The 26,458-nt window shown below is 42.3% G+C and overlaps 1 protein-coding gene across 1 annotated transcript in view; it reads right to left on the bottom strand.

Moving 5' to 3' along the window:
• Window positions 1-26,458, bottom strand: part of LOC120044172 (potassium/sodium hyperpolarization-activated cyclic nucleotide-gated channel 1) — a 158,693-nt gene that overhangs the window by 70,262 nt on the left and 61,973 nt on the right. Inside the window, exon 3 of the mRNA XM_038988756.1 lies at window positions 1,653-1,814. Within this exon, the coding sequence (XP_038844684.1) occupies window positions 1,653-1,814 (162 nt within the window). The remainder of the gene's footprint in view (window positions 1-1,652; window positions 1,815-26,458) is intronic.

Genomic DNA, 26,458 nt, shown 5'->3' with positions numbered 1-26,458 from the left:
TTTGATTTTATTTGACATAGTGTATGTTTACCAGAGACAGTAAAGTAAAAAACAACACAACCTGCACCAAAGTCAGATTTTGATAGATAGAGTTGACTAGATAAAGTGGACTAGATAAAGAGGACTAGATAAAGTGGACTAGATAAAGTGGACTAGATAAAGTGGACTAGATAAAGTGGACTAGATAAAGTGGACTAGATAAAGTGGACTAGATGAAGTGGACTAGACGAAGTGGACTAGATAAAGTGGACTAGATAAAGTGGACTAGATGAAGTGGACTAGATGAAGTGGACTAGATGAAGTGGACTAGACGAAGTGGACTAGACGAAGTGGACTAGATAAAGTGGACTAGATGAAGTGGACTAGATGAAGTGGACTAGACAAAGTGGACTAGATGAAGTGGACTAGATAAAGTGGACTAGATGAAGTGGACTAGATGAAGTGGACTAGATGAAGTGTATTTTTACCTGGAGTTTTTCCTTATTGTAGTCTATTACTTTCACCACTTTAAGTCTTGAAATCTTTGGTTGTTTATTACACTACCTTCCTCAGTCTGTTTAGCACATGGCCTCACGTGAATCCTTAAAGAGATGGGTGGGGCTGAGGCTTAAGAGGGTGTGAACGATGCTGAATAGGTGTAGACAAAGAAGAGCTCTCCAGTTCCAAAACATTCAAGTACCATTTTCTCAAAAGCTGGGTTACAAGTTTATCAAATTTCAAAGCAGAAGTACTTTCCCATTGTTCCTCAACTGCAGTGTATGATAAATCATTTATGTAGCTCCGAAGGCATTTTACTGAGGAGTGGCTTCCGTCTGGCCACTCTACCATAAAGGCCTGATTGGTGGAGTGCTGCAGAGATGGTTGTCCTTCTTGAAGATTCTCCCATCTCTACAGAGGAACTCTGTCAGAGTGACCATCGAGTTCTTGTTCATCCTCCCCTGACCAAGGCCCTTCTCCCCCAATTGCTCAGTTGGCCAGTTGGCCAGCTCTAGGAAGAGTCTTAGTGGTTCCAAACTTCTTCCATTTAAGAATGATGGAGGCCACTGTGTTCTTGGGGACCTTTAATGCTGCAGACATGTTTTGGTACCCTTCCACAGATCTGTGCCTGAACACAATCCTGTCTCAGAGCTCTACGAACAATTCCTTTGACCTCATGGCTTGGTTTTTCTCTGACATGCACTGTCAAATGTGGGACCGTATATAGACAGGTGTGTGTCTTTCCAAATCATGTCCAATCAATTGAATTTACCACAGGTGGATTCCAATCAAGTTGTACAAACATCTCAAGGATGATCAATGGAAACAGGTTGCACCTGAGCGCCCGAGCTCAATTTCGAATCTCATCGCAAAGGGTCTAAATACATTTGATTTATTTTATCCATTTTAGAATAAGACTGTAAGTTAACAAAATGTGGAAAAAGGGATGGGGTCTGAATAATTTCCGAATGCACTGTATATGGTTTAACAATAGGAACAATATGTCATAATCATTTCAGAATGATGGCTGGCCTTCTATACTCCCTTGTAGTACAACACAGTCCACCTCAACATGGGTTAAAAGCAAGGATGTCCTGTTTCAGTCCATTTAATACCTTTAATATTTCCAAATGTTGAAACAAACAAACAAGATGTAAAAAGGGTATAATACTTACAACCATACCGTTTAGCGACACCCAACAATCTTGAGGGAAATCTTGTAGGAGTGGGACCAGGAACTGCAGACAACCGTCCCAGTGGCACAGCAGTAGCATCATCCCTATCAGATTAAATATTCTTACCACAGCACTGGCCAGGTCATAGGTCATATGGAAGATCTGGGAGAGAGAGAGAGAGAACAGAGGAAAAACAAATTAGGTTGATCTGAATTCCCCAAAATTAATTTCCGGAATGCTACAACTATGGACAATCTGGGAAACAGATTGAGAAAGAACAGAGAATCCCAATATCAATAGTGGTCTGACGAAGATGTTTGATCAATAGTGGTCTGACGAAGATGTTTGATCAATAGTGGTCTGACGAAGATGTTTGATCAATAGTGGTCTGACGAAGATGTTTGATCAATAGTGGTCTGACGAAGATGTTTGATCAATAGTGGTCTGACGAAGATGTTTGATCAATAGTGGTCTGACGAAGATGTTTGATCAATAGTGGTCTGACGAAGATGTTTGCTCCGAAACACGTCGTCATCATTACTCATTATTGAAAGGAATTAAGTTGCCGTCCTGAACCTCAGTATCCTACAACTGAGCAACCTTGGTTTTATAGTGCTGCCAACACGCTACAACTATCCAAACATGTGTATTTTGAAGAGCAGTAGTAGAGAGGAGAGCTGCAGACATTATGGCCACCAGACTTTCAATCAATTCACATGCAAAAAAAAGTGAATTCACAGATTTTCGGGTCTTTATCGTGTCACATAGACATAGTCCAAAACCAAACTGAACACAGTAAAAGGGCAAGAAAACAAGATTGATTCTGTACATATAGGGTGTACTGTAAGTACAGAGGAGGACATAGCCAAGCCAATGCACTAGCCACAATAATAACATTCAATGCTTGTAATGATCAAACAGGAGTGTATTTGAAGTTAACAGAGTGAGTCCACAATGTTTATCACTCCCACTGTTAACACTAGCAGTTTAACATTTCTACTGTTAACACTAGCAGTTTAACATTTCTACTGTTAACACTAGCAGTTTAACACTAACTGTGGAGGGTTAACTGTGGAGGGTTAACTGTGGAGGGTTAACTGTGGAGGTTTAACTGTGGAGGGTTAACCGTGAAGGGTTAACTGTGGAGGGTTAACTGTGGAGGGTTAACTGTGGAGAGTTAACCGTGGAGGGTTAACTGTGGAGGGTTAACTGTGGAAAGTTAACCGTGGAGAGTTAACTGTGGAGGGTTAACTGTGGAGAGTTAACCATGGAGGGTTAACTGTGGAGGGTTAATTGTGGAGGGTTAACTGTGGAGAGTTAACTGTAGAGGGTTAACTGTGGAGAGTTAACTGCGGAGGGTTAACTGTGGAGGGTTAACTGTGGAGGGTTAACTGTGGAGAGTTAACTGTGGAGGGTTAACTGTGGAGGGTTAACTGTGGAGGGTTAACTGTGGAGAGTTAACTGTGGAGAGTTAACTGTAGAGGGTTAACTGTGGAGAGTTAACTGTGGAGAGTTAACCGTGGAGAGTTAACTGTGGAGGGTTAACTGTGCAGGGTTAACCGTGGAGGGTTAACCGTGGAGAGTTAACCGTGGAGAGTTAACCGTGGAGAGTTAACCGCGGAGGGTTAACCGTGGAGGGTTAACTGTGGAGGGTTAACCGTGGAGGGTTAACCGTGGAGGGTTAACCTTGGAGAGTTAACCGTGGAGAGTTAATTGTGGAGGGTTAACTGTGGAGGGTTAACTGTAGAGGGTTAACTGTGGAGGGTTAACCGTGGAGGGTTAACCGTGGAGAGTTAACCGTGGAGAGTTAACCGCGGAGGGTTAACTGTGGAGGGTTAACTGTGGAGAGTTAACTGTAGAGGGTTAACTGTGGAGAGTTAACCGTGGAGAGTTAACCGTGGAGAGTTAACTGTGGAGGGTTAACTGTGCAGGGTTAACCGTGGAGGGTTAACCGTGGAGAGTTAACCGTGGAGAGTTAACCGTGGAGAGTTAACCGCGGAGGGTTAACCGTGGAGGGTTAACCGTGGAGGGTTAACTGTGGAGGGTTAACCGTGGAGGGTTAACCATGGAGAGTTAAAGGGATACTTTGGTATTTTGGCAATGAGGCCATTTATCTACTTCCCCAGAGTCAGATGAACTCGTGGATACAAACATATTGGAATAAAGTAGGCTAATGCAATTGAAGGCACCAAATTGTTGCTTACTGAAACTATCAAAGTCATCCGATTGTTATAATATATTTGGGTAGCTTAAATGTAGCCTAAGTGTGTCTTGTCTGTTTAATGAATGAAATAACTATTGATTCCATGTGCATGGCACAGCCATGTAGCATATAGGCTGCACATACCAGTAACATCATTAAACTCAAAGCATGGCATTATAATATTTAGAAAATACATTTTATTAGTGTTCTAGTGGATTTCTTTGCGATGGATTTATTAAAATAGACGTCCCACATCTGCTTCCACTCTGAATGTGGCGAAAATGAGACTGCATGAATTGGGCTCTAAAAAAACATTGGCAGATTTTTTTTCTATAGGCAACATACCGTAAAGTCTGTCTGTAATAGGTAAGAGAGAGACTGAGATGAAGAGAAACAGAAAGAGAGAGAGAGAGATCTAGCGAGAAAGATATAGACAAATCCAGGGACAGACACTGATCCAGAGAGATAAACAGAGAAAGAAATATTGTGAGAAAAAAGATAGTGACACGATACTAAACTTTTCCTGCAGTCAAATGACCAACATCGCCCTTTAGTGGCCTCATGGGTGGAATATTTTTCATAATTTCATAACGAATAAACATTCGAAACATTTGAAACAAGCCGAAAAGTGGTCAAAGAGGTTTTGTTATATTTAAATCTTCTGTGATATTTATAAAGTGTAATATTGGGATGCAAAGTCAAAATGTAATATATTTCAACTCTATATCTGACATGGTACAGGGGTCTTCTTCTTTTTAAGCCCATAACCATGTGTGTGAGGTGTTAGAGCTGTCCCCGACTAAAAACAATCTTGGTCGACCGAGAGTCGTCTGTTCTTTCGACCAATCAATTGCTAAAGAGGGAGCCAGAGATCAATATAGTCTAACCAGAAGCAGAAACTCTGTTCCTGTCCTGACCCTCCTCCTCCAGCTCGCAGCTGCCTTCGCAGATTTTGCTGTTACGCTCCTGAAGTTGCCAGTAATAGGCAACACCAGCGATCGGCAACCTTTTTCCATGTGGAGTGCCAAGTTATCGTACCATTTCTACTGATGTGCGTGCCAGTTCTGATGTGCGTGTCATTTTCATATACACATTTCTGTGGAACAGTTTCCTTTAATTTATAATAAAGTCTTCATATCTCATCATCAATGTCAAAATCAATTCTATCTAAATGAAAATTATACGAATCTAAAAGTAACTTCTATTGCCATTGACAATATGTAAAAATAGCCTACATAAAGCCAACAAATAAAAACATTGCAACCTGCAGGTAGAAAATATCCAGAAAAAAATAAATATCCTATAAATCCCATTGGCTACACATGGCCTGGTCAGTAACAACACTCCTGCTAGCAAACTTGCAAACCTTTAAAATATTCTGGGCCCTCAGAGTTTCCCGTGCCAGTGAGCTCAGGACAGACATACACATTAGCAGTAGGGATAAGAAGTAATCAGGTTGGACTAATTGATGATGTTTCCACTGGATCAGAGCATGACATTTTTTCCCCTTCCATGCTGAGTGGTTATCGAAAGGGAGAGGGCTGGAAATATTTTTCAAATAGACTACGTTGAGGAACTATTGTCATTCTCAATGGATGTAAAAACAGACTTTGTTTACTTGCTGTTGGAGGTGAAGAAAACATTACTTTGAGAAGTTCCACAGTGATGGTGAGTTAAGCCAATCAGAAACAGTATCAGATCCCCAAATGGGCAGATTTATAAATCAGGTGATCTGTAAGCCTACATTTGAGCGCAGGCCAGGTAGCCTAAGCCTGCTTCTATGCGTAATCAGGTGCACGTCCTTACTCCACATTGACAGCAGCGACACAAACAAAAGACAATGAATAAATTGACACCTCGTAAATTGAATAAAATTAACCCAAACTTTTTTCTCACAAGTGTAACCTAGGTTGTGCGCTCTGCAGGAAATGTGTCCAATCAGACAATGACAACGGTATGACTGTAATAACAACATACTGAATACATTAACAGGAATGACAGTAACAAACATTGTAATTAGAAATGATGGTAATTAACAGTAAATGTACTACTGGTGATACTGGTGTGTCATCCCTGCGGCCTCTGCAATGGATTAGTCCACTCAGACAGGCCTCCACAATGGATTAGTCCACTCAGACAGGCCTCCACAATGGATTAGTCCACTGAGACAGGCCTCCACAATGGATTAGCCCACTCAGACAGGCTTCCACAATGGATCAGTCCACTCAGACAGGCCTCCGCAATGGATTAGTCCACTCAGACAGGCCTCCACAATGGATTAGTCCACTCAGACAGGCCTCCACAATGGATTAGTCCACTCAGACAGGCCTCCACAATGGATTAGTCCACTCAGACAGGCCTCCACAATGGATTAGTCCACTCAGACAGGCCTCCACAATGGATTAGTCCACTCAGACAGGCCTCCGTAATGGATTAGTCCACTCAGACAGGCCTCTACAATGGATTAGTCCACTCAGACAGGCCTCCACAATGGATTAGTCCACTCAGACAGGCCTCTACAATGGATTAGTCCACTCAGACAGGCCTCTACAATGGATTAGTCCACTCAGACAGGCCTCCACAATGGATTAGTCCACTCAGACAGGCCTCCACAATGGATTAGTCCACTCAGACAGGCCTCCACAATGGATTAGTCCACTCAGACAGGCCTCCACAATGGATTAGTCCACTCAGACAGGCCTCCACAATGGATTACTCCACTCAGACAGGCCTCCACAATGGATTAGTCCACTCAGACAGGCCTCCACAATGGATTAGTCCACTCAGACAGGCCTCCACAATGGATTAGTCCACTCAGACAGGCCTCCACAATGGATTAGTCCACTCAGACAGGCCTCCGCAATGGATTAGTCCACTCAGACAGGCCTCCGTAATGGATTATTCCACTGAGACATGCCTCGGTAATGGATTATTCCACTGAGACAGGCCTCGGTAATGGATTAGTCCACTCAGACAGGCCTCCGTAATGGATTAGTCCACTCAGACAGGCCTCCACAATGGATTAGTCCACTCAGACAGTCCTCCACAATGGATTAGTCCACTCAGACAGGCCTCCACAATGGATTAGTCCACTCAGACAGGCCTCCACAATGGATTAGTCCACTCAGACAGACCTCTACAATGGATTAGTCCACTGAGACAGGCCTCCGCAATGGATTAGTCCACTCAGACAGGCCTCCACAATGGATTAGTCCACTGAGACAGGCCTCCACAATGGATTAGTCCACTCAGACAGGCCTCCACAATGGATTAGTCCACTCAGACAGGCCTCCACAATGGATTAGTCCACTCAGACAGGCCTCCACAATGGATTAGTCCACTCAGACAGGCCTCCACAATGGATTAGTCCACTCAGACAGGCCTCCACAATGGATTAGTCCACTCAGACAGGCCTCCGTAATGGATTAGTCCACTCAGACAGGCCTCCGTAATGGATTAGTCCACTCAAACAGGCCTCCGTAATGGATTAGTCCACTCAGACAGGCCTCCGCAATGGATTAGTCCACTCAGACAGGCCTCCGCAATGGATTAGTCAGGTGTGAATCAGACAGGTGTGAAGCAGACAGGTGTGAATCAGACAGGTGTGAAGCAGACAGGTGTGAATCAGACAGGTGTGAAGCAGACAGGTGTGAATCAGACAGGTGTGAATCAGACAGGCGTGAATCAGACAGGCGTGAATTAGACAGGTGTGAAGCAGACAGGTGTGAATCAGACAGGTGTGAATCAGACAGGTGTGAATCAGACAGGCGTGAATCAGACAGGTGTGAATCAGACAGGTGTCTCGTGTGCCATAAATTTTCTGCTCAACTAAAAAAAATCTTGGTCGACCAACAGCCCATCGACCAAACAATCGACCAGTCGACTAAATGGAGTCAGCCCTAGTGAGGTGTATACTTTTATTTAGTAAAAGTAGATTTGTTTATTAAGACTCCGAAGAAACACTGTGTGACCCTGATTTTAGCCCACTGCTGTAAAGGGTTAAGCAGAGACGAAGCAGTGTTTTAGCTGATAGAATAGTAAGCTTATCTACAGAGTGACTGAACAGAACAGCTCTTGAGAGAAGGTTTGGCTGACATTGGATCTGAACAAAAGAGAATCTGCTCACGCTTCCATGAATTCCACTCGAACCGCTCATTCTCCACAGAGAGTCATTTGCATAGGAAAGCCATTATTTTTTTTCCTGGCTGGTTATTCCATTACTCATTTTTTGCCAAAGCTCCAATTCTTTCTGCAAAAAAATCTGGAAACGTTTCCGAGTGACAATTCGACAAAGTGCCAGGTTCGCATGATAAACCAGCAATCACCTTTGTAATAAAAAATTTAAAAAGTAACATATTGTTGAACCTGTCGACTGCCTTCTATCTCCTTCTCCACCAAATTAAGGCCCCAATCCGAGGTTTGATGAAGTAATTGTTATCTATTTTTAAGGTGATATAATTGCTCCTGTCTATTAAATGTGTCTTTAAAAGTCACTAACGCATGACTTTAATAACGTTTTAATGGGATCTTATGGCATGGTTTCAGCACAAGGAAATTACAGATGAAAAAAGTTAATTTTTATGCTTAACAAAATTCACATATATTTGAGAAATGGTGACATTTTGTTTCTGGGCAGTTTTTCTAAATTGTTCCCCAGGGGTGATAATTAGCTACTTGGAATGACTTGTTGAACACTGTAAATTCAAGGTCGGGAAAAACAAGCGGGCCGACTGTACTTTCAGAGGCTAACTGTAATAGATATTCAAGCAACAACAAGGATGGGTTTTTGCACGTGCAGAACACAAGTCAAGGTATCTGACATTTTATAACATGACAGTCTTATTGTTAATTCCATTGTTATAATTGTTAAATAACTACTGAACAGGGAAGGACAAACATTGACGCGGCCAGAGATAGGTTTATATGATGAACCCGTCTCTTCTCTGTTAACCCTTATAAAGACCATCTGTATGTGTTCCAAATGGTACCCTATTCCATATACTTCATTGTGCACTACGTTGGACCAGTGCCCATAGAGCTTTGGTCAAAAGTAGTGCACTACACGGGGAATAGGGTGCCATTTGGAACTCCGCCTCTGTGTCACTTTGTGTCTCCTATAAAGAGAGTTGTACCACGTAACGAGTGCTACTGATCATTCGTGATCAGGATAATAAGATAGGTTTAATAAAGCCCGAAGGGAACACTGATTCTTCGGTGTCTAAATATAAGCTTGGTCAGCAGAAAGACAGTCTGGAGTAAACAGATGGGCCAGGGTGTGTGTGTGTGTGTGTGTGTGTGTGTGTGTGTGTGTGTGTGTGTGTGTGTGTGTGTGTGTGTGTGTGTGTGTGTGTGTGTGTGTGTGTGTGTGTGTGTGTGTGTGTGTGTGTGTGTGTGTGCGTGTGTGTGTGGAATAGGGAGGAGGGAAAGAAAGTGAAAGGGAGAGACAGAGAGAGCGAGAGAGAGATATTGAGAGAGAGGGAGAGAGAGGGAGAGAGAGATATTGAGAGAGAGGGAGAGAGAGATATTGAGAGAGAGGGAGAGAGAGGGAGAGAGAGATATTGAGAGAGAGGGAGAGCGAGGGGGAGAGAATGCAGAAAGAGCAGAGAAGCATAACATAATACGTTCTATATGGATAATGAGTCAGACTAACAGAGAACTAAGATAGGGCCTTCAAAGTTTCATTATCTGCTACAATTTCTCTGATTTGGTGGAGCCACTCAAGGTTCTGTCCTCCTCTTCACTTCCTACTGGTTTCATGATGACTACATGGTGATTATATGATGACAGCATGATGATAACATGATGACTACATGATTACAACATGATGAATACATGATGACTACATGGTGAATACATAATGAATACATGATGATTATATGATGACAACATGATTACAACATGATGACTACATGATGGGTACATGATGACTACATGATGAATGCATGATGACTATATGATGACTGCATGATGACTACTGATGACTACACAATGACTACATGATGACTACATGATGACTACATGATGACTACATGATGACTACATGATGACTACATCATGAATGCATGATGACTACATTAATACATGATGACTACATGGTGGGTGCATGATGACTACATGATGACTATATGATGACTATATGATGACTACATGATGACTACATGATGACTACATGATGGGTACATGATGACTATATGATGACTGCATGATGACTACTGATGACTACACAATGACTACATGATGACTACATGATGACTACATGATGAATGCATGATGACTACATTAATACATGATGACTACATGGTGGGTGCATGATGACTACATGATGACTCCATGATGACTACATGATGACTACATGATGAATGCATGATGACTACATGATGAATGCATGATGACTACATGATGACTACATGATGGGTACATGATGACTACATGATGACTACATGATGACTACACAATGACTACATGATGACTACATGATGAATGCATGATGACTACATGATGAATGCATGATGACTACATTAATACATGATGACTACATGGTGGGTGCATGATGACTACATGATGACTACATGATGACTACATGATGACTACATGGTGGGTGCATGATGACTATATGATGACTACATGATGACTACACAATGACTACATGATGACTACATGATGACTACATGGTGACTATATGATGACTACATGATGAATGCATGATGACAACATGAATACATGATGACTACATGGTGGGTGCATGATGACTATACGATGACTACATTAATACATTATGACTACACCATGACTACATGATGAATGCATGATTACTACATGGTGAATACACGATGACTACTGATGACTACACAATGACTACATGATGACTACACCATGACTACATGATGACTACATGATGACTACATGATGAATGCATGATGACTACATGAATACACGATGACTACATGGTGGGTGCATGATGACTATATGATGACTGTATGATGACTACATGATGACTACATGAATACATGATGACTACATGGTGGGTGCATGATGACTATACGATGACTACATTAATACATTATGTCTACACCATGACTACATGATGAATGCATGATGACTACATGAATACACGATGACTACATGGTCGGTGCATGATGACTATATGATGACTATATGATGACTACATGATGACTACATGATGACTATATGATGACTACATGATGACTACATGATGAATGCATGATGAATACATGATGACCACATGGTGGGTACATGATGACTACATGATGACTACATGATGACTACATGATGACTACATGATGACTACATGATGACTACATCATGACTACATGATGACTACATTAATGCATGATGACTACATGGTGGGTACATGATGACTACATGGTGGGTGCATGATGACTATATGATGACTACATGATGACTACACAATGACTACATGATGACTACATGATGACTACATGGTGACTATATGATGACTACATGATGAATGCATGATGACTACATGATGAATGCATGATGACAACATGAATACATGATGACTACATGGTGGGTGCATGATGACTATACGATGACTACATTAATACATTATGACTACACCATGACTACATGATGAATGCATGATTACTACATGGTGAATACACGATGACTACTGATGACTACACAATGACTACATGATGACTACACCATGACTACATGATGACTACATGATGACTACATGATGAATGCATGATGACTACATGAATACACGATGACTACATGGTGGGTGCATGATGACTATATGATGACTGTATGATGACTACATGATGACTACATGAATACATGATGACTACATGGTGGGTGCATGATGACTATACGATGACTACATTAATACATTATGTCTACACCATGACTACATGATGAATGCATGATGACTACATGAATACACGATGACTACATGGTCGGTGCATGATGACTATATGATGACTATATGATGACTACATGATGACTACATGATGACTATATGATGACTACATGATGACTACATGATGAATGCATGATGAATACATGATGACCACATGGTGGGTACATGATGACTACATGATGACTACATGATGACTACATGATGACTACATGATGACTACATCATGACTACATCATGACTACATGATGACTACATTAATGCATGATGACTACATGGTGGGTACATGATGACTACATGGTGGGTACATGATGACTACATGATGACTACATGATGACTATATGATGACTATATGATGACTACATGATGACTACATGATGACTACATGATGACTACATGATGACTACATGATGACTACATGATGACTACCTGATGACTACATGATGACTACATCATGACTACATCATGACTACATGATGACTACATTAATGCATGATGACTACATGGTCGGTACATGATGACTACATGATGACTACATGATGACTACATGATGACTACATGATGACTACATGATGACTACATGAATACATGATGACTACATGGTGGGTACATGATGACTACATGATGACTACATGAATACATGATGACTACATGAATACATGATGACTACATGGTGGGTACATGATGACTACATGATGACTACATGATGACTACATGATGACTACATGATGACTACGTGATGAATATGTGATGACTACACGATGACCACATTAATACATGATGACTACATGATGAATGCATGATGACTACATGATGACTACATGATGACTACATGATGACTACATGATGACTACATGATGACTACATGATGAATACATGATGAATACATGGTGGGTGCATGATGACTACATCATGACTACATGATGACTACATGATGACTACATGATGAATATGTGATGACTACATGATGACTACATGATGAATACATGATGACTACATGATGAATACATGGTGGGTGCATGATGACTACATGATGACTACATGATGACTACATGATGAATATGTGATGACTACATGATGACTACATGATGACTACATGATGAATATGTGATGACTACACGATGACCACATTAATACATGATGACTACATGATGAATGCATGATGACTTCATGATGACTACATGAATACATGGTGACTACATGATGAATACACGATGACTACATGGTGGGTGCATGATGACTACATGATGACTACACAATGACTACATGATGACTACATGATGACTACATCATGAATGCATGATGACTACATTAATACATGATGACTACATGGTGGGTGCATGATGACTACATGATGACTATATGATGACTATATGATGACTACATGATGACTACATGATGACTACATGATGGGTACATGATGACTATATGATGACTGCATGATGACTACTGATGACTACACAATGACTACATGATGACTACATGATGACTACATGATGAATGCATGATGACTACATTAATACATGATGACTACATGGTGGGTGCATGATGACTACATGATGACTCCATGATGACTACATGATGACTACATGATGAATGCATGATGACTACATGATGAATGCATGATGACTACATGATGACTACATGATGGGTACATTATGACTACATGATGACTACATGATGACTACACAATGACTACATGATGACTACATGATGAATGCATGATGACTACATGATGAATGCATGATGACTACATTAATACATGATGACTACATGGTGGGTGCATGATGACTACATGATGACTACATGATGACTACATGATGACTACATGGTGGGTGCATGATGACTATATGATGACTACATGATGACTACACAATGACTACATGATGACTACATGATGACTACATGGTGACTATATGATGACTACATGATGAATGCATGATGACTACATGATGAATGCATGATGACAACATGAATACATGATGACTACATGGTGGGTGCATGATGACTATACGATGACTACATTAATACATTATGACTACACCATGACTACATGATGAATGCATGATTACTACATGGTGAATACACGATGACTACTGATGACTACACAATGACTACATGATGACTACACCATGACTACATGATGACTACATGATGACTACATGATGAATGCATGATGACTACATGAATACACGATGACTACATGGTGGGTGCATGATGACTATATGATGACTGTATGATGACTACATGATGACTACATGAATACATGATGACTACATGGTGGGTGCATGATGACTATACGATGACTACATTAATACATTATGTCTACACCATGACTACATGATGAATGCATGATGACTACATGAATACACGATGACTACATGGTCGGTGCATGATGACTATATGATGACTATATGATGACTACATGATGACTACATGATGACTATATGATGACTACATGATGACTACATGATGAATGCATGATGAATACATGATGACCACATGGTGGGTACATGATGACTACATGATGACTACATGATGACTACATGATGACTACATGATGACTACATCATGACTACATCATGACTACATGATGACTACATTAATGCATGATGACTACATGGTGGGTACATGATGACTACATGGTGGGTACATGATGACTACATGATGACTACATGATGACTATATGATGACTATATGATGACTACATGATGACTACATGATGACTACATGATGACTACATGATGACTACATGATGACTACATGATGACTACATGATGACTACATCATGACTACATGATGACTACATTAATGCATGATGACTACATGGCCGGTACATGATGACTACATGATGACTACATGATGACTACATGATGACTACATGATGACTACATGATGACTACATGATGACTACATGAATACATGATGACTACATGGTGGGTACATGATGACTACATGATGACTACATGAATACATTATGACTACATGAATACATGATGACTACATGGTGGGTACATGATGACTACATGATGACTACATGATGACTACATGATGACTACATGATGACTACGTGATGAATATGTGATGACTACACGATGACCACATTAATACATGATGACTACATGATGAATGCATGATGACTACATGATGACTACATGATGACTACATGATGACTACATGATGAATACATGATGAATACATGGTGGGTGCATGATGACTACATCATGACTACATGATGACTACATGATGACTACATGATGAATATGTGATGACTACATGATGACTACATGATGACTACATGATGACTACATGATGAATACATGGTGGGTGCATGATGACTACATGATGACTACATGATGACTACATGATGAATATGTGATGACTACATGATGACTACATGATGACTACATGATGAATATGTGATGACTACACGATGACCACATTAATACATGATGACTACATGATGAATGCATGATGACTTCATGATGACTACATGAATACATGGTGACTACATGATGAATACACGATGACTACATGGTGGGTGCATGATGACTACATGATGACTACACAATGACTACATGATGACTACATGATGACTACATGATGACTACATGATGACTACATTAATACATGATGACTACATGGTGGGTGCATGATGACTACATGATGACTACATGATGACTACATGATGACTACATGATGACTACATGATGACTACATGATGACTACATGAATACATGATGATTATATGGTGGGTGCATGATGACTACATTAATACATTATGACTACATGGTGGGTGCATGATGACTACATGATGACTACATTATGAATATGTGATGACTACATTATGACTACATGGGGACTACATTATGACTACATGGTGACTACATGATGCATACACGATGACTACATGGTAACTACATGGTGGCTACATGATGACTACATGATGACTACATGGTGACTACATGATGACTACATGATGACTACATGGTGACTATATGGTGACTACATGGTGACTACATGGTGGGTGCATGGTGACTACATGATGACTACCTGATGACTACATGATGACTACATGGTGGGTGCATGGTGACTACTTGATGACTACATGGTGCCTACATAGTGACTACATGATGACTGCATGATGACTACATGATGACTACATGGTGACTACATGGTGACTACATGATGACCTCAAGATATTTGCTATTTTATTAGGATCCCCATTAGCTGTTGGTAAAAGCAGAAGCTACTCTTCCTGTGGTCCACACAAAACATGAAACATGACATAATACAGAACATTAATAGACAAGAACATCTCAAGGACAGGACATCAATTAAAAAATATATAAATACATACACACAAACTATTTAGGTCAGCGTTGTGTCGTGAGGTGTTGAAACCAGGTTTGAGAGAGGTGAAAACCTAGTCAGTGGTACAACTGAATGCCTTCAACTGAAATGTGTCTTCCACATTTAACCCAACGCCTCTGAATCAGAGAGGTGCTGGGAGGCTGCCTTAATCGACATCCATGTCTTCGGCGCCCGGGGAACAGTGGGTTAACTGCCTTACTCAGGAGCAGCACGACAGATTTTGACCTTGTCAGCTCGGGGATTCGATCCAGCAACCTTTCGGTTAGTGGCCCAACGCTCTAACCACTAGGTTTGCTGTTTATTTGAGCAATATGAGACGGAAGGAAGTTCCATGCAATAAGGGCTCTATATAATACTGTACGCTTTCTTGAATTTGTTCTGGATTTGGGGACTGTGAAAAGACCCCTGGTGACATCTGGTGGGGTAAGTGTGTGTGTCAGAGCTGTGTGTAAGTGACTTCATGATGACTACATAATGTAATGAACAGCCGGTGGATGCATTTTAATGCAATAGAGAAGCCAAGACTTACTGGTGATCTACTGCCAATAGCCCTTCCATTGACTTTACACACACACACACACACACACACACACACACACACACACACACACACACACACACACACACACACACACACACACACACACACACACACACACACACACACACACACACACACACACACACACACACACACACACACACACACACAAGGCCAGACGTACCCTTCTGCCAATAACCCTCTCATTAACCTTCCAAGAAGCTGTCACAAACATTTCCTCATCACGCCCGTTTCTGTGGTGTGATTGGACATCCACTCTGTCACTCGGGACATGTGCCAATCAGACGGTGTGGTGAGCCCTGTACCAATCAGACACCTGATCACAGTAAAACGTTCCAAACGTGGCAGATAGAAATGTGATGAATAGAGCTGACATGATTCCCTATTCTACATGACAGACAACCATACACTATATACAAAAGTATGTGGACACCCCTATAATAAGTGGATTCAGATATTTCACACCCGTTCCTGACAGGTATATCAAATCAAAAACACAGCCATGCAATCTCCATAGTAGAATGGCCTTACTGAAGAGCCCAGTGACTTTCAATGTGGCATCGTCATAGGATGCCGCCTTTCCAACAAGTCATTTCGTCAGATTTCTTCCCTGCTAAAGCTGCCCCGGTCAACTGTAAGTGCTGTTAATGTGAAATGGAAACATCTAGGAGCAACAACGGCTCAGCCGCGAAGTGGTAGGCCACACAAGCTCACAGAACAGGACCGCCGAGTGCTTAAGCGCGTAAAAATCGTCTGTCCTCGGTTGCAACACTCACTACCGAGTTTCAAACTGCCTCTGGAAGCAACAAGAACTGTTCGTCGGGAGCTCCGTGAAAAAGCCTAAGATCACCATGCACATTGCCAAAAGTCAGCTGGAGTGGTGTAAAGCTCGCCGCCATTGGACGCAAGTCCCTGTAGCAATGTTCCAACATCTAGTAGAAAGCTTTCCCAGAAGAGTGGAGGGTGTTATAGCAGCAAAGGGGAGACCAACTCCATATTAATGTCCGTGATTATGGAATGACATGTTCGACGAGCAGTTGTCTAATGCAAAGGTCATGTAGTGTATAATACCCCTGTATTCAGACATGTACAGGCTTTGCTGGACACCCTTATGATAATGTGTTTCAAACTCTTTTAATAGTCACAGGCTTTACTGTTATGTTACATTTGCAAAATAATATATATACACCCTCACATCCATTTATCCTAAACGTCTCTCTGTGTGTGGACACGTGCAGACACGTGCAGACATTTGCTGGACACTATTCTGAAAATGTGTCCAGACCCTTTCACGTGGTGTGCGGTTGTGAGGCTGGTTGGACGTACTGCATAAATTCTCTAAAACAACGTTGGAGGTGGCTTATGGTAGAGAAATTAACATTAAATTCTCTAGAAATAGCTCTGGTGGGCATTCCTGCAGGCAGCATGCCAATTGCACTCTCCCTCAAAACTTGAGACATCGTTGGCATTGTGTTGTGTGACAAAACTGCACATTTTAGAGTGGCCTTCTATTCTCCCCAGCACAAGGTGCACCTGTGTAAAGAGCATGCTGTTTAATCATCTTATTGATATGCCATACCTGTCCGGTGGATGGATTATCTTGGGAAAGGAGAAATACTCACTAACAGGGATGTAAACAAATTTGTGCACAAAATATGAGGGAAAAAAAGGTTTTTGTGTGTATGGAAAATTTCTGGAATCTTTTATTTTAGCACATGAAACATGGGACCAACACTTTACATGTTGTGTTTATATTTTTGTTCAGTGTACATACAGTACCAGTCAAAAGTTTTTTTTACTATTTTCTGCATTGTAGAATAATAGTGAAGACATCAAAACTATGAAATAACACACATGGAATCGTGTAGTAATCAAAAAGTGTTAAACAAATCAAAATATATTTCATATTTTAGATTCTTCAAAGTAGCCACCATTTGCATTGATGACAGCTTTTCACACTCTTGGCATTATCTCAACCAGCTTCAAGAGGTAGTCACTTGGAATGCATTTCAATTAACAGATGTGCCTTGTTAAAAGTTAATTTGAGGAATTTCTTTCCTTCTTAATGCGTTTGAGCCAATCAGTTGTGTTGTGACAAGGTGACAAGGTATACAGAAGATAGCCCTATTTGGTAAAATACTAAGTCCGTATTATTGCAAGAACAGCTCAAATAAGCAAAGAGAAACAACAGTCCATCATTACTTTCAGACATGAAGGTCAGTCAGTCAGTCAGTCAGCTCTGTCAGGAGGAATGGGCCAAAATTCAGACTTCTTATTGTGGGAAGCTTGTGGGAGGCTATCCAAAACGTTTGACCCAAGTTAAACAATTTAAAGGCAATGCTACCAAATACTGATTGAGTGTATGTAAACTTCTGACACACTGGGAATGTGATGAAAGAAATAAAATCTGAAATCAATCATTCTCTCTACTATTGTTTTGACATTTCACATTCTTAAAGTAAAGTGGTGATCCTAACTGACCTAAGACAGGGAATTTTTACTAGGATTAAATGTCAGGAATTGTGAAAAAACTGAGTTTAAATGTATTTGGCTAAGGTGTATGTAAACGTCCGACTTCAACTGTACATCCCACATCCATTTTATATCTCTCATCCACCGACTCTGTTGTGTTTAGCCTGAGACTGTCTGTGTGTAGCCTGAGACTGTCTGTGTGTAGCCTGAGACTGTCTGTGTGTAGCCTGAGACTGTCTGTGTGTAGCCTGAGACTGTCTGTGTGTAGCCTGAGACTGTCTGTGTTTAGCCTGAGACTGTCTGTGTGTAGCCTGAGACTGTCTGTGTTTAGCCTGAGACTGTCTGTGTGTAGCCTGAGACTGTCTGTGTTTAGCCTGAGACTGTCTGTGTTTAGCCTGAGACTGTCTGTGTGTAGCCTGAGACTGTCTGTGTGTAGCCTGAGACTGTCTGTGTTTAGCCTGAGACTGTCTGTGTTTAGCCTGAGACTGTCTGTGTGTAGCCTGAGACTGTCTGTGTGTAGCCTGAGACTGTCTGTGTGTAGCCTGAGACTGTCTGTGTTTAGCCTGAGACTGTCTGTGTGTAGCCTGAGACTGTCTGTGTGTAGCCTGAGACTGTCTGTGTGTAGCCTGAGAACAGACCTTTCTGCCTGCATGTCTGTCTTTGCAGCAGACCTCTGTCTGTCTTTCTGTCTGTCTGTCTTGGTAACAGACCACTGTCTGTCTTTTTGTTTGTCTGTCTTTGTGGCAGACCTTTGTCTTTCTGCCTGTCTTTGTAGAAGACGTCTGTCTGTCTGTCTGTCTGTCTGTCTGTCTGTCTGTCTGTCTGTCTGTCTGTCTGTCTGTCTGTCTGTCTGTCTGTCTGTCTGTCTGTCTGTCTGTCTGTCTGTCTGTGTAGTCTTTGTAGCACACCTCTGTCTGTCTGTCTGTCTGTCTGTCTGTCTGTCTGTCTGTCTGTCTGTCTGTCTGTCTGTCTGTCTGTCTGTCTGTCTGTCTTTGTAGAAGACGTCTGTCTGTCTGTCTGTCTGTCTGTCTGTCTGTCTGTCTGTCTGTCTGTCTGTCTGTCTGTCTGTCTGTCTGTGTAGTCTTTGTAGCACACCTCTGTCTGTCTGTCTGTCTGTCTGTCTGTCTGTCTGTCTGTCTGTCTGTCTGTCTGTCTGTCTGTCTGTCTGTCTGTCTGTCTGTCTGTCTGTCTGTCTTTGTAGCAGACCTCTGTCAGCCTGTCTGTGTCACGACGATGATCTTGTTAATGTCGCAGCCACCAGGGACGTCCCTGCAGTGTTCTAGTTGGTTCCATGCAGAGGAATGTGAGATAACCGTGTTAATTAGGATTAGTGGGAGGGTGTAGCTAGCTATCCAAATCTATGTGGGACAAGGAGGACTGTATCGTCTCTATTGTAACAAAACTCAGGATTGGCAACATAATCTATTCTATGAAATAGATTTTAAAAAATGTTCACAAATATTCCAGATATTGTTTGCTCATAACATGTATCACCCTGGTTCCAGATGTGTTTGGTGTCTCCATGGAATCCTTTGTACCAATCAATCAGAATTATGTTTATACATTTTGAAGTCTAATAATCTAACCTATTCTAACCGATAGATGCAAAACGTGACATTATTATCAGATATGAAGTATATAATACATGTTCATAACTGATGTATGAAGTTATAACACTAACTCATTCAGATCCATACTTCATATTGAATTGATTGGATGACAACGTCTTGACAGCTTTTCCTATAAAATGACCTAACAACTTCTCTTCCACCTATAACTTATGCATTCACACCCAACCTGTGTGTGTGCGTGTGTGTGTGCGTGCGTGTGTTTGTGTGTGTGTTTGTCGTAGGTTCAGCTCAGTTCAGCTCCTGAGCCATGCTATCCTGGGAAGTAATGTACACCTGGAGTGATGCTGTTAACTCAACAGCTATGAGCTTCTATCTCTCTCTCTCTCTCTCTCTCTCTCTCTCTCTCTCTCTCTCTTTCTCTCTCTCTCTCTCTCTCTCTCTCTCTCTCTCTCTCTCTCTCTCTCTCTCTCTCTCTCTCTCTCTCTCTCGCTCTCGCTCTCGCTCTCTCAAATTCAATTCAAGGGGCTTTATTGGCATGGGAAACATGTTTACATTGCCAATGCAAGTGAAATGGATAAAGAAAAGTGAAATAAACAATAACAAGTGAACAGTAAATCTCTCTCTCTCTCTCTCTCTCTCTCTCTCTCTCTCCCCTCTCTCTCTCCTTCCCTTTGTAGGTCTCTTTGTTGTGTTTTCAATGTGTCGTTGACCAGGATGTTGTAGACAGGCTGTCAAAACCTCTCTATTTCTGCCACGCAGGGTATTAGCAATGCAAATGTGCCAAAGCTGCTGTTTCCTGCTTTCCCCCATTCTGTGTCTGTCTCTGGCTCTCTCTCTCTCTCTCTCTCTGTCTGTCGCTACCTCTCTCTCTCTCTGTCTGTCGCTACCTCTCTCTCTCTCTGAGTCTCTCTCTGTCTCTGTCTCTCTCTCTCGCTCAATCAAATACACAGTGACAGAGACAGTAACGCTAACAGGAGAAAGAAAGAGAACGCAGTGGAAGTTAGGGAGGGAGGGAACAGAGCACTGGGACTGTGAGACGAGCAGCCATCCGCTGAGCTCAGCTGGCTAATTTTAGCCTTCTCTTGTACTGCCACTGTATCTCCCAATGGAAGAGTTGACTTCTTCCTCTTCTCTCTCTTCCTCTCTCTGTTATGCTTCCCGGCATGTTCTGCCTTGTCCTTGGTACGGAAGGGATGGATGCACAGTATGAGAGGGACGGGGGCAAGGAAGGATTTATGGACAGAGGGAGGCTGGGTTCAGCTGGGTTCGGATGGGGCCCGTTATGGCCTGTATTTTGTAGAACATAACAGTATATTTCTTTACTTATGTAAGATAAAAACCATTGAAAGGGTCTGAACACATTTTCAGAATGATGTTCTATATCAGCTCAGTTAAGCCATACCGGCTTCCCTGGGACCCTGAACCTTTTGGACTTATGGACTTTATGGATTGTTGATATTTATATGTATGAATATTCTAGCTGCTTGAGACATGTGTGAATGTACACATTTTAATGCATGTCTGCTGTATCACGTGAGACTTGGATATCTATGTGTATTCGTTGCACTTCAGAGTTACCATGCTGTACCGTAAACGAATACCACCAACCTTGGTTTGCGTGGCAATAAAGTGTCTTGTATCTTGATGCTATAAAGTACAGGACAGTAAACTGGCTGACACTCACCCACACACCATAGGCTTAGAATTAAGAAATACATTAAGCTTGTATTTATCTCTTAATACACGGGAGTCTAACTCTCTCTGTCACGGCAAAGAGGGGATCAGATCATGTGATAAGGTCAAACAGGATCAGCTTTTACAGCTAATACACACCAGTAGCAGGTCTTGAAAGAGTGGTGTACTGGCTGGTAACACCAAGGTCATGGGTTCAGTCCTCACAGCGATCACTGTGGTACTGAGTCCACTAATATATATGTTTTCTGCCTTGCCATTTGGCATCACGGTGAACACATGACAGAGGATCTGGAAGGCCATGACATCACATCAAATGAAGGCCATGACATCACATCAAATGAAGGCCATGACATCACTTCAAATGAAGGCCATGACATCACTTCAAATGAAGGCCATGACATCACATCAAATGAAGGCCATGACATCACTTCAAATGAAGGCCATGACATCACATCAAATGAAGGCCATGACATCACATCAAATGAAGGCCATGACATCACATCAGAAAAAGACAGTTTTGCGTGACTGAAATGGCCTCCTATTCCCTATTTAGTGCTGTAACACTTTATTTAATTTTGTAAATTATTTTTAAGTCAGTTAAGAACAAATTCTTATTTATAATGACAGCCTACCTAGGAACAGCGGGTTAACTGCCTTGTTCAGGGGCAGAACGACACATTTCTATCTTGTCAGCTCAGGGATTCGATCCAGCAACATTTCGATTACTGGCTCTAAACACTCTAACCACTAGGCTACTTGCCGCCACACTTTGGTCAGAAGAAATGCTCTCTACTGTGAAGAGGGTACCATTCGGGACTTATACAATGTTGTGTGATGTGAATGAGCGTGGCTCTGGCAACGCCAAGGTCATGGGTTCAAACCCACACCAGGGGAATGATCATAGGCGTCTCATGTTAAAATGTATCATGGTACTTATTCAATGCAAACTCCAGAATTACAGGCGTTCATGACGAATTTGGAAACCGCCAATACATTGATTCAACAAGCTGCCACCAACGTCGTTAAACCTGTTGTGTTACTACTACTGATTACAGAGGGATTGTGCGTTTGGTATGACAGCAACCACAACAGAGAAGCTGGCTAAAATCCAGCAACCACAACAGAGGAGCTGGCTAAAATCCAGCAACCACAACAGAAGAGCTGGCTAAAATCCAGCAACCACAACAGAGGAGCTGGCTAAAATCCAGCAACCACAACAGAGGAGCTGGCTAAAATCCAGCAACCACAACAGAGGAGCTGGCTAAAATCCAGCAACCACAACAGAGGAGCTGGCTAAAATCCAGCAACCACAACAGAAGAGCTGGCTAAAATCCAGCAACCACAACAGAGGAGCTGGCTAAAATCCAGCAACCACAACAGAGGAGCTGGCTAAAATCCAGCAACCACAACAGAGGAGCTGGCTAAAATCCAGCAACCACAACAGAGGAGCTGGCTAAAATCCAGCAACCACAACAGAGGAGCTGGCTAAAATCCAGCAACCACAACAGAGGAGCTGGCTAAAATCCAGCAACCACAACAGAGGAGCTGGCTAAAATCCAGCAACCACAACAGAGGAGCTGGCTAAAATCCAGCAACCACAACAGAGGAGCTGGCTAAAATCCAGCAACCACAACAGAGGAGCTGGCTAAAATCCAGCAACCACAACAGAGGAGCTGGCTAAAATCCAGCAACCACAACAGAGGAGCTGGCTAAAATCCAGCAACCACAACAGAAGAGCTGGCTAAAATCCAGCAACCACAACAGAGGAGCTGGCTAAAATCCAGCAACCACAACAGAGGAGCTGGCTAAAATCCAGCAACCACAACAGAGGAGCTGGCTAGAATCCAGCAACCACAACAGAGGAGCTGGCTAAAATCCAGCAACCACAACAGAGGAGCTGGCTAAAATCCAGCAACCACAACAGAGGAGCTGGCTAAAATCCAGCAACCACAACAGAGGAGCTGGCTAAAATCCAGCAACCACAACAGAGGAGCTGGCTAAAATCCAGCAACCACAACAGAGGAGCTGGCTAAAATCCAGCAACCACAACAGAGGAGCTGGCTAAAATCCAGCAACCACAACAGAGGAGCTGGCTAAAATCCAGCAACCACAACAGAGGAGCTGGCTAAAATCCAGCAACCACAACAGAGGAGCTGGCTAAAATCCAGCAACCACAACAGAGGAGCTGGCTAAAATCCAGCAACCACAACAGAGGAGCTGGCTAAAATCCAAAAGGATCTATAACCTGCCAAGGTTATATTAACATGAGTCAACATTCGTCAACCAAATTGCTAACCACCTGGTAGTGAATGGCATAGTATAGCTGTAATTTTATACAGTGAACCCCAAAGAAAACAGCAATGAGAAAATATACCACATACAGTACTGTGTAAACCTCATTCATTTAGCTAAATAAATGGAGGGTATGCAAAGGACATACTCATTATGATGCACGCAGCCTACACACAATTTAAAATGCCCTTTTATGCATCTTTAATTTGGACACGGCTGTGAATGAGCTTCGTTCCTGTAAAGGAGTGCAGTTGGGAGGAAATCTGTGTACAGCGAGAATCTGAAGACTCATTCAAACAAACGTTTGTTCATGTTTATGCAGTATGTACAAAATTCTGCCAGTGCACACATAGGCACACAACTGTCTAAATAGGAATATTAGAAGCATAATTTAATATTGGAAGCAACATTATTTAAGGCGCTGGCCTTCACTGCTGAATTGAAAACAAAGATTGAAAACAGCTATAATGACATAATGCTTAATCCTCCACCTCCACCACCTCCCTCCACTCTCTCTGCAGACGACTTTGTCCAATCACTTTGAAAAAAAGGTTTGATGACATCCTCTCCTCATTCACTCAGCCTACTGAGTCCACTGGTCTCAACTCACACAGAACTACCCTAAGCCTTGACCTCTTTCTCCCCTCTCTCTCTCCAGAGGAAATCCTGCGAGTAGTGATGTCCAGCAGCCTGACAACGTGACCACTCGACCCCATCCCCTCCTCCCTCCTTCAGACCATCTCTGGAGACCTTCTCCCATTCCTCACATCCCTCATCAACTCATCCCTGACCTCTGGCTGCGTCGCCTCTGACTTCAAAATGGCCAAAGTCGCAAGAAACTAACCCTCGACCCCTCTGATGTCAAACACTACAGACCGGTATCCCTTCTATCTTTTCTTTCCAAAAGACTTGAGCGTGCTGTCTCTGACCAATTCTCTTGTTATCTCTCTCAGAATTATCTTCTTGACCCTCAGGCTTCATGATGGGTCACTAAACTGAGACTACTCTCTGTGTCACGGAGGCTCTCCGCTCTGCCAAAGCTGACTCTCTCCTCTGTTCTCATCCTCCTAGATCTATCTGCTGTCTTCAACACCGTGAACCATCAGATCCTCCTCTCCACCCTCTCAGGGTTGGACGTCTCAGGATCTGCACACGCCTGTATTGCATCCTACCTGGCAGGCCGCTCCTACCATGTGGCTGTGGAGAGGATCTCTCACTACTGGTGTCCCTCAGGGCTCAGTTCTAGACCCTCTCCCCTTTTCTCTATACACAAAGTCACTCTGCTCCAATATACCCTCTTATGGTCTCTCTTATCAATGCTATGCGGATGGCACTCAACCACAAATCTCATACCCTCCTTCTGACACCCAGGTGGCAACACGCATCTCTGCGTGCCTGGCAGATAACTAAGCTTGAATGTCGGCCCACCACCTCATGCTCAAACTGGACAAGTAGGAGCTGCCCTTCCTCCCAGAAAATACCTGCCTGCTCCAAGACCTATGCACAAACCCTACATTCCAACCCGAGCACGCTGTTCTGTCTCCTCTGTTCTCTTGGCCGTCCCTCCTCTACAGGAGGTCAGCTCCCGCTCAGCACAGTCAAATCTCTGCTGTGTCCTGGCATGCCAATGGTGGAACCAGCTTCCCTCTGATGCTAGGACAGCAGAGTCCCGGCCCATCTTCTGAAAACATCTATCACTTCAAAGAGTATCTTAAGGCTGGCGTTACACCAAGAAAC

The sequence above is a fragment of the Salvelinus namaycush genome, chromosome 3, assembly GCF_016432855.1.
Source record: "Salvelinus namaycush isolate Seneca chromosome 3, SaNama_1.0, whole genome shotgun sequence".
NCBI classification, from domain to species: Eukaryota; Metazoa; Chordata; class Actinopteri; order Salmoniformes; family Salmonidae; genus Salvelinus; species Salvelinus namaycush.
This window is presented reverse-complemented; position numbering and strand designations above follow the sequence as displayed.